The sequence below is a fragment of the Hoplias malabaricus genome, chromosome 3, assembly GCF_029633855.1.
Source record: "Hoplias malabaricus isolate fHopMal1 chromosome 3, fHopMal1.hap1, whole genome shotgun sequence".
In the NCBI taxonomy this organism is placed as follows: Eukaryota; Metazoa; Chordata; class Actinopteri; order Characiformes; family Erythrinidae; genus Hoplias; species Hoplias malabaricus.
This window is the reverse complement of record NC_089802.1, coordinates 16,995,687-17,005,723: the sequence shown is the minus strand read 5'-3', so window position 1 is coordinate 17,005,723 and position 10,037 is coordinate 16,995,687. Positions and strand designations below refer to the sequence as shown.

The 10,037-nt window shown below is 40.2% G+C and overlaps 1 protein-coding gene across 2 annotated transcripts in view; it reads left to right on the top strand.

Moving 5' to 3' along the window:
• The first annotated feature begins 2,048 nt into the window (after window positions 1-2,048).
• Window positions 2,049-10,037, top strand: part of cacna1g (calcium channel, voltage-dependent, T type, alpha 1G subunit) — a 279,098-nt gene continuing 271,109 nt past the window's right edge. For both annotated transcript variants that reach the window (XM_066666013.1, XM_066666011.1), the window contains exons 1-2: window positions 2,049-2,639; window positions 3,514-3,901. In XM_066666013.1, the coding sequence (XP_066522110.1) occupies window positions 3,521-3,901 (381 nt within the window). In that variant the 5' untranslated portion in view covers window positions 2,049-2,639; window positions 3,514-3,520. The remainder of the gene's footprint in view (window positions 2,640-3,513; window positions 3,902-10,037) is intronic.

Genomic DNA, 10,037 nt, shown 5'->3' with positions numbered 1-10,037 from the left:
CTTTTAATTACACTGTTTAAATATTTATGATCACTGTTGCATGATTCTCCTCTTCATGATGTGCCATATCAGACAGATCTGGACTACAGGAAGGTCAGTCAAGCACAAACACTTGGTGTCTATTTAGCCATGTTGTTGTAGCATGTACACATAGCGGCCTGGCACTATCTTGCTGAAATAACCATGGACTTCCCAAGGTATGGTAGCATATATCTCCCTAAAATCCTAATGTTCACCTACACACCCATGCTGTAGTCATCCAAACACCTTCCACACCATGTGAGATGTTGGGTTTTACACCCATTACTGATAACACTCTGGATGGTCCTTTTGTAATTAGCAACAAAAACACTGTGCTAATTTCTCATAAAAACAAGCTGGAACATGGACTCCTCTGACCACTGCACACATTTTATCTGCCTTTTGGACCATCTAGGATGAGCTTGAGCCAAGAAAAAGCATTGGATGTTTGGATTTCTCCTTGTGTTCTACAGTTTAAGGTTGCATTTATTGATACAGTAGAGGATTCTGTGGCAAGTGGCAAGCTCATGTGGCTATATTAGCAGTTTAGCATCACAATTTCTTATACAGTACCACCATACCCTACAGTTACTAGTATTTCTCCAGATTTCTAGAATCATTTCAGAATATTAAATATGGTAGATGATAAAAAGCCTAGATTCTTTGCTGTCTTATTATGTCTGACATAAAATGATACTTTTTTTGTTGTAAGGATTTATTGTAAGATTTTTGTTGTTTGTTGTAAGATTTTTTTGTTGTAAGAATGAGCCTATGTTAAATGCTTCTTTTAAAGTCTGTTTATAAGGCTTCAAAACAGTGTGAAATAAATTTTCTATAAAAGTTTCACTTTTAAGGGCGGCACGGTGGCGCCGCAGGTAGTGTCACACAGCTCCAGGGGCCTGGAGGTTGTGGGTTCGATTCCCGCTCTGGTCTCCCCGTGTCAGCGTGGGTTTCCTCCAGGTGAGCCAGTTTCCTCCCACAGTCCAAAAACACACGTTGGTAGGTGGATTGGTGACTCAAAAAGTGTCCGTAGGTGTGTGTGAGTGAATGTGTATCTGTGTGTCTGTGTTACCCTGTGAAGGACTGGCGCCCCCTCCAGGGTGTATTCCTGCCTTGTGTCCACTGATTCCAGGTAGGCTCTGGACCCACTGCGACCCTGAACTGGATAAGCGGTTACAGATAATGAATGAATGAATGAGTTTCACTTTTATTTTGACATTGTCCCAATTTCTCTTTGGAGTGTGCTGTAGGCAATAAATTCTAAATGTGTTTCTATGTACAAAATACAGTCAGGATGATCAGTGAAATCTTTGGAAATGTTTTCTTTGTATATTTGTAAATTAAATAACCTTTCAAAATAATAAAAAATAATCAAATTTTTATAATTGGCATTTTGTTAATTTTCCCAAAATTTAATGTTTTTTTTTTTAAATGTATCGTTTGAAAATACCGTTTTTTTGTTTTTTTTTAAAAAGGGCCAACCGATTCCCCCCAAAACTACTCAAAAAATAAAACAGATTCAGTTTCATTAAAAAAAAAATGGGGTTTTTCTCCTTCCACCATGCAATTACCATTGGAGATTTTGGTCTATTTGTGTATTTATACTCACATCATAATTTGTATTAGATAGAAAAAAAAAATCTTAAATCTTAAACACACTCAGCTTTACTCACACCATCACTCCGAGTGTGCACAATGTGACAGCCCTTTACTACGTCCCGTCACATGTTCACTTCCCTTTCTTGTTCCTTAATAAAACCCTTTGCATAATAAACATGATCCAATCATAAAAGTGTGTTTGGTCCGAGCCCAAAGAATCCCCAGCTTTTTTTTTACAGGCTAACAGTAAACAATATTGTTCCAGCTGTTTCTCAAGACCTCGGCAAGTTGAGTTTCGGAGTGGCAGGCGCTCTAGCTAATGGGAAGGCGGAGGGACTTTTCCTCGCGTGTGATTGGCGGTGGCGCGGTTGGGGGGTGGGGCTTGTAAACTGAACCCAAATCCAGCTGTGAGTTGGTGTGGATGAGCGGCTCGTTGCTGTGGAGCGTCTTATTGCCGACTGGAAGTGGGAGATACACTACATTGATTTTTTAAAAAACAACAACACTCCTGGGTGGGAAAACACCCCTATATGCTGAGAGTTTATTACGCTGTGTGCAGCTTAGGAAAGAGGATAGTCTACCTGCAGCGCTGTGGGAAAAAGACATGAATGAGAGATGTGGCTGACTGTCAGTGTGGGGATAGTTTGGTATTGTTGACGTTTTAAGAGGACAAAAGTAGTTAGTGGAGGGTTCTGACCCTAACAGTAAGGCATTAAAGTGCGGAAAAGCTCCAGTTTAGAGGGAGTTGCTTTGGTCTGGTCCTTTGCACATCGAAAGGAAAGGAAAAGAGTGGAGAGAAGAGGAAAACAGGAGAGGAAAGCCCATCATCTTAGAGGCATCGTGTGCTGGAAGGCACCGCCAAGCTGAGGTTGCCATGCCCGTCAGACTCGGACTGTAAACTCGCACTGGAGCTCATCACTGTATCGCTGAATACAACCTGGGCTACTTCATCCCTGTCTCCTCAAATGTTCATGCGATGAGTGAGTTCCGTTCGGGCTTTAAAGCAGAGGCAATTACAGGTAAGCGACCAAACAATGACAGTTTTCAAATGGCATGTGCTTGCTAGCGTTAATTAAGAACTTCTGGGCTCTCCTGTAGCCTAATATACCCATATATGAGCAAAAAACATCAATTTTCTGTACTTTACACTGCGCAGTGTTAAGTGCAGCTCATGAATGCCTTTGTTTAATTGAGCCACTGTTTTCCTGCTCGTGCTCACTGTCCGTTAGAATAACGGCTGTTTAACTGCAATTTTAAAACGCGCGCAATGTCAGCTCGACAGTGTGAAATAATTCCTTCAGTATTTTTCAAACTCGCTGAAATGTCGTGTTTTATAGTTATAATAACGTTGATAACAGCACACAATGTAGAATATTCACTAATGTCTTTAGAAAATTCGAATTGTTTGGGAAATATCATGGCTTTTATTTTGTAAAATAAACGGTTTTCTCATTTTTACACGAGTGTGCCTTGGTGTTGGTAAATAATTATTTTATTCAATTAATTTGTCTAATTATTTATCTCACTCATTAGATACGTAATTCTGCTTTGTTTTCAAAGATGCATTATAAATCACTTAAACTATATATCAAAGATGTAAATTGTAGCCTAATCATAAACAATGTTGGGAGAAGGCTTAGCATATACATGAAATATCACTGCTCTGTTTTGATCAATACCACTTTAATTAAAGGAATGAAATGTGTGTGTTTCATTATATATTAAATATATAATTCTATATATAAATATATATATATATATATATATATATATATATAATATGATATATGTATTAAGTCTGATGACTTAATTGAAAGATTGATTGGAATAACGCACATTTATTTGGGATTTATTCAAGCTTTTTAATCCTCCATTAATTCTCTTTGCCTGTAGGAGGTGAATGATGGCTGAGGATGGAGGAAATATTTGTGAGGACCACAGAGGCAGGGAAGCTGAGGGTAGGTCCTCTCTTCCTCGGACTTTCATCCGACTCAATGACCTGTCTGGTGGCGGTGAGCGAAGTGAGGAAGAGGCAGATGAAGCAGCTGAGGGGAGGGAGAGCACTGCTGAGACTGTGGCTGAGGAGGTGGCTTCAGCCAGTGGAGGAGAAGCTTTACCCTACCCCTCACTTGCCCCTGTGGTGTTTTTCTACCTGAAGCAGACCACACGCCCCAGGAGTTGGTGTCTGAAAATGGTCTGCAATCCATATCCTTTCATTTCATATCAGTATAAGTTCATCAGCTCACATGGACGTCAGGTGCCAGAGCGCTCACCTGTGAAGGTAGGAGGCACATCCTGACCAAGTGAAATACGCCCCTGTTTTGTCATTATTGCCATACATTGTGCTATCGTGATAAACAATATGCTTTTTTTCAGAGCATGTTGTGGATATTGGCAATAAAGAGAACAAAAAGAGGATTAATGCAGTGCAGAATATGAAGGTTTATGATGATTATGTTTTTCCTGTGGCACTGGCAGCATGTTGGGTCTGTGTGAAAACTAACATGATACTTACTTTGGATTAGGAAAATGCCATTAAGTACCATGATATGATATTTTTGCTATATCGCCAACCCCTACGCTCAAGGACATGAAAATAATAGATGCTCTCATATGCATATAAAAGAAATGGAAATCAAGTTCTGTATTTGTGGCCTAATTTTACAAGAGATTCCCATGCAACAGAATTCACGTAACATGTTTTAGATAACTTGCTCTTTAACTTCATTATATTCTGCTATTTCTGACACAGAACGAAATGAGATTTTTAGGCTGATGCCATATCTGATAATAAATGTGACATTTTTTCAACGAGGCTATGCTGTAGGCATGCCTCTTGCAGCACGGAATAAGCCAGAGATTTAAATGTGCGTTACAGATTTGATGAGCTTTACCTGCTATCGCAACAGCTCCCTGACTGGTTGAATAATGCTGCATGCAAATTTTTGACAGACAAGCCGAGGGCGGTCATTACAGCTCATTAGCCGGCCAACTCTGCATCTGTCTGTGGCAGTTCATGAATCTCCTCGTTTGTTAGTGTCACTGTTGATGAGCTCTGTTGCTTACTGTGCACTGCGGTCTCTTGAACAGGTGATTACAGTGGTCATTTTGAGTAAGTCAGGGCCGTTTTTGTTTCCCCCAACTGAATTTACTACACACCCTTAAGCTCTGTGTGCTGTAGCTGCTTGTTTGAGAGAGGGGGAGTCAGTGGGGCTGTGTGTGAATCACTTAAGCACAGCTGCTTTATTGTAACATGAAGAGGACTTTCTTTTAGTCACCTGCTATGTGAGGTCACTGGCTTTCACTGACCGCAAGAAAGTGAGGTCAGCACTTTGCATACATTTATGCATAATTTATACATAATTAAACATATATACCGTATGCATGCAGTGTGTATTTATATATATATATATATATATATATATATATATATATATATATATATATATATCTCCATGCATTAAGAAATAGATTTATCTCACAATTCATTGTAGCACATTTCAAACTATACTGATTTATTTACTGATACAGTCAAACTACACAGACCATAAGAGAGTCCAGTAAGGACACTTTGTACTAAAACATGTTTACATTATTAGTATTTCTGTGGCTGCATGTTGAAATGCTTGTTATTGTTGTATGTTGAGCAGAGATGTTTTTATGTTTGTTTTATGTATATTTTTATGTTGATAGCTGTGTTTTTGTGTGGAGTAGTTTGTTTACTTGGAGCAGCTTAGCCTTCTTTAGATTCCCCACCCATTCACAGTTAAGGTATAAGGCATTTTAAATGAGCAATTCAGAAAAATGATCATTTACATACGGTATATTAGTCTTAAAGGCACAGTGAGAAGGCACACTAGAAGATGATCAGGTAAATATGAATTGTACCATATACAAAGTCAGATATCATAATGTAGTATTATTGGTATCCTGGCAGATCCTGACATTGTTTGATGCTCAAGAATTTAATATCAGTACTGATATCAGCAAAGACAAAAATAGTGTCGTGGCATCTTTTCTGGACATGCACATCCTAAAGTTTATTATTTATTGATAATGTGGAAAAAGGAAGCAGCAGGTAGTATCGCAGTCACACAGCTCCAGGGACCTGGAGGTTGTGGGTTCAAGTCCTGCTCCAGGTTACTGTTCTGTGAGGAGTTTGGTGTGTTGTGTCTCTCACGGTCCAAAAACACACATTTTATGTGGATTGGCTACTCAAAAGTTGCCCTGTGGCCCAGGACTGGCGCCCGCTCCTTGCTCCCAATGATTCCGGGTAGGCTCTGGACCCACCACGACCCTGAACTGGATAAGTGGTCACAGACAATGAATGAAGGAAGAATTTACATCTGGACCTTGCAGTGATATTGCTCAAGGTTCTTTGTAGTGTTCTGTTGAAGAGCCACTGTTGGTTGCGTAAAAAACTTCCAATGAGTGGTTCTTTGAGTTGAAAGAACTTACAGTTCAAAGAAACTCCATATGATATTAAATACAGTTTTTTTCTTAGGTTTTTCCTAAGCCACAAATTCTGAGAATTCTTTATTTTTAGGCATATAAAAGTGCTTGGATGGGAGTAATGTGAGTCAGACAGGTATGTGGTTCACATTTGAGAGTGAGGAGGATCCTCTGAGGGTAGGTGCTGTGTTTGGTTTCGAGATGCACTCTGCAGCAGCCCCTCGGAAGGAAAGAATGCTCTTTTGGACAGGCGTGCTGGCTGGACCTGATTGTGATGTCTGGGTGCAGATGCTTTGTTTTTCTTCGCAGGGAAATATGATGAGCCTTGCGGGCTCTGAAAGGCTGCCCAATCAAACACACTCGTCTTACCCCTTTTGCTTGTTTCTCAGTCTCCCTCACGCTCTGTCCTTCACCACAGAAGCCCACATCCCTTTGCGATGAGCCAGCCTTATGAAATGCCTCTCAAAATCGGTCCGCCAGTGGCTGCAAAACGATCGTGCGGTTCTCTTGGCTTGAGCTATAACCGAAGAATTTGACGTCTGGGATGCCTCGGTGATACAACGGCCACATTTCCATATTCTTAAAAGGCCACCATTTTCCTCAAGGCCCCCTCGGGTACAGAGGTCCCAGGTACTGTGCTTAAGAAAGGATCAGACCAAATGGGACCTCATTAAGTGTGCTTTAGGAAGAAAGTGCTTTCTCCCAGACTCATCCCATTACGCAGCTGGATAGGCAGTCTGTTCGCTTTTGGGGATGCTGTGGTGCTCTATAGTACCAGTGTTTGTCTATTTAAATTTGAAATAACTTTTGTTTTGATACTTTTAATAGGAAATGTGCATTTGCACAGAGAGGACACTGAAATACTCAGGGTATGCCCCAGCATTCGCAGTGAATATACACTATTTTGTATGGGCAGTAATTGCAAAGTATAATAGCACTGGGTTATGACCAAATTATGTATAAGTGTTGAAGCACTGGATTATGGCAAGAAGGCTTCAAAAATAAAAAGTTGGTGTACTACATAGTGTACATTAGATCTGTGTATGTTGTGGTGTTTTCTCTAAATATATATACTTTTTAGTAGTTTTGCCTTTTAGTTTTATGAACCATTGCCTCGCACTGTGATGCTGGAGACATATAGTTATTGGCAGATCATTTATTAAAAAAAATGTAAAATTTTGAATTCATTCATTCATTGTCTGAAGCTGCTTATCCAATTCAGGGTCACGGAGGGTCCAGAGCCTACCCACAATCACTGGGTACAAGGTGAGAAAACACCCTGGAGGGGGCACCAGTCCTTCACAGGGCAACACACACATTCACTCACATACTCAGACCTATAGACACTTTTGAGTCACGTTTGGGCCGTGGGAGGAAACCGGAGCACCCGGAGGAAACCCACACGGACACAGGGAGAACACACCAAACTCCTCACAGACAGTCACCCGAAGCGGGACTCGAACGCACAACCTCCATGTCCCTGTAGCTGTGTTACTGTGACACTACCTGCTGCACCACTGCCGCAGTCAAGTTTTGCAAAATTTTAAAAATTATTAGTCAAAATAGTTATGTTCCCTATGGCTCTGTTATCAGATTAATTAGGACACTGCTAGCACTGGATGTGACATGTGGCTCTATATTGAGCTGCTACTGAGCAATGAGGGGTGAAATGTTGATGTTGATGACCCCCTGCTGTGACAACAATACACACCATGCCACAAAGATGGCCTTGAGATAAAAAGAGACAGCATTTCATCAGCACTCTTAATATCAAAGCAAGTATTTGCCTTGCTTACTGTGATGTTACTCATAGACCTTTTTTGTCATGGCATTGAAAGTAAAAAAAAAAAGATAATTGTAGGCACCACCAAACATTAATGTGAAGATGTGAAGTACAGTGCTGATGTTGAATAATTTGCTATGAACCACAGACAGCACTCCACCTCATCCTAAAGGTATTAGAAAGTGCTCCATCACTTCAGAGAGTAGCCCAATACTTTATAGCCCTCTAGCTGAGGCTTGAGAAAGAGAATGGTTACCCCATGCTCATTTGCAGCTGATCCAGTGTGATTTCTATGGAGATTATACAAGCTGTATGTGGGTAATTGAACACATTTGTCAACAATGGGCGCTGCGTATAGTAGCTGAATTAATCAGTTAGGAGGGATAGCTGGAAACTTTTGGAGCTATAGTGTACATACAAACTATTGAATTTCAGCTTTGGCCACGACTTCCCAAACCAGTCCGTGCCTAGACCCTTGACATTGTGTTTTGAGCACATTATAACAAATTTCTAACAACCTCATGGTTGATGTGGCAGCTTCATATGGTGCAAATGCTTGAAATCAAAGTTATGCCTCAAATCCTGGAGGATTATTACAGAGAGAAGTTTTTTTATACGTGTTGTGCACATGTTTGACATTTAATACATCTCTGTGGCTATTACACAAAGGTCACTGTTTTTAAGATTCTTTAAAATCTAGCTGGGATCGATCTCACGCTCGTCCCATTGGAAACATCTTTAAGTAAGTTTCCTACTTGAGATTCTGTGGAGATGTTTGCTGTTGTACTTGGACCTCTCTGAAATCCCAGTCCTCTTTTGTAACCTGCAGTCTTTTCTGTCCCCGAGGAAGCCAGAGAGTGAAAGACGTCTTTAATTTCTTCAGCTTTTTAAAATAGACGTGATCAATCAATTCAGTCGATTTCTTAATGATTTACAAATTACCTGTGTATATCATGAGTTAGTTCCTCTAAAATTCCACCTGTCCATCCAGATATTTGAACTGCAGTGTGAATCTATCAGTGTGCCCGCTGATGAGTGCTTGATTGACTTTATGATTTATTTTCTTTAAGTCCACGGTTCAATGGTTTCTCTCCCATAGCTCTGTTGTGAATAGCATTTTATTGCCCTGGCTTACGTCTCTGCATGTGACTTATTCTGCTCCCTCCTGGTTTGGAGGAGTTAACATTTGGCACCTCTGAACTGTGTGAGAGAGGGGGAGAGAGAGCGAGAGAGAGAGAGAGAGAGAGAGAGAGAGAGAGAGAGAGAAAGATCCCTGATGTGGTGTCTGGAAAATTCTCACTGATAGCTCGAGAAATGGCTATGATTGGAGACTGTGGCAGACGCAGAACAATCCCATAGGTGTCGCCTGTTAGCCAATGGCCTGGTTAGTGCCAGGGCAGTCTTCACAGCTCCACTGCCAATTTCAGTTCAGGTGGAGTATTATATAGCAGAAAGGATAAGTGTATGGAAAATGGAAAATTGCAGAAAACCAATGCTAGCAACTCAAAATTATGGATGCCTATGTCCAAATTTTCATCCAGTAGAGATCAAAATGCGAGAACCATTTACATTTTCCTACATTTTAAAGTCATTGGTCGTCCCAGTTGAAACGTATCCAAATACAAATATAAGGGACATGATTGAAACGTATTTTGAAATTTAAATATATACTATATAATTCATGTTAGTTGATCTGTAATTTTGGTTTCTACCATACTACAGCATGTGCCAAGGAGATAACTTTGAATATTTCCCCCTTTCTCTAATTTTCTTTGTCTTGCATCTACATCAGAGAACAGACTGTTGTTGGCTTATCTGATCTGTCTGAGAAATAATAGGATGTTAAGGGAACACTTACTTAATCAGCAGAAAATGTTAGGCTGGCAGCTCTAGTAAGAGTGTACAGCATTTACCATATCCGAAGCTTACAAGAGGGGAGAAAAAAAGCAGCATATTACGAAACCTTTCAGAAGAACAAAGTACTTTATGCCTTTTTTGCTTTCAGATGTTGGGCCTTTTCCTAGTTTTAAGAGTATGAAAATTCCCCTGGTACACATGGCTCTTGTTGGTGTGTTTAGCCCAGCGGTTGTGTATTTCTGTACAGTCTAGGATACATAATATTCCTGTTGGCTATCTTTAACTCTTCCATAATGTATTGTCTTTATACTTTCATAGCCTTTGT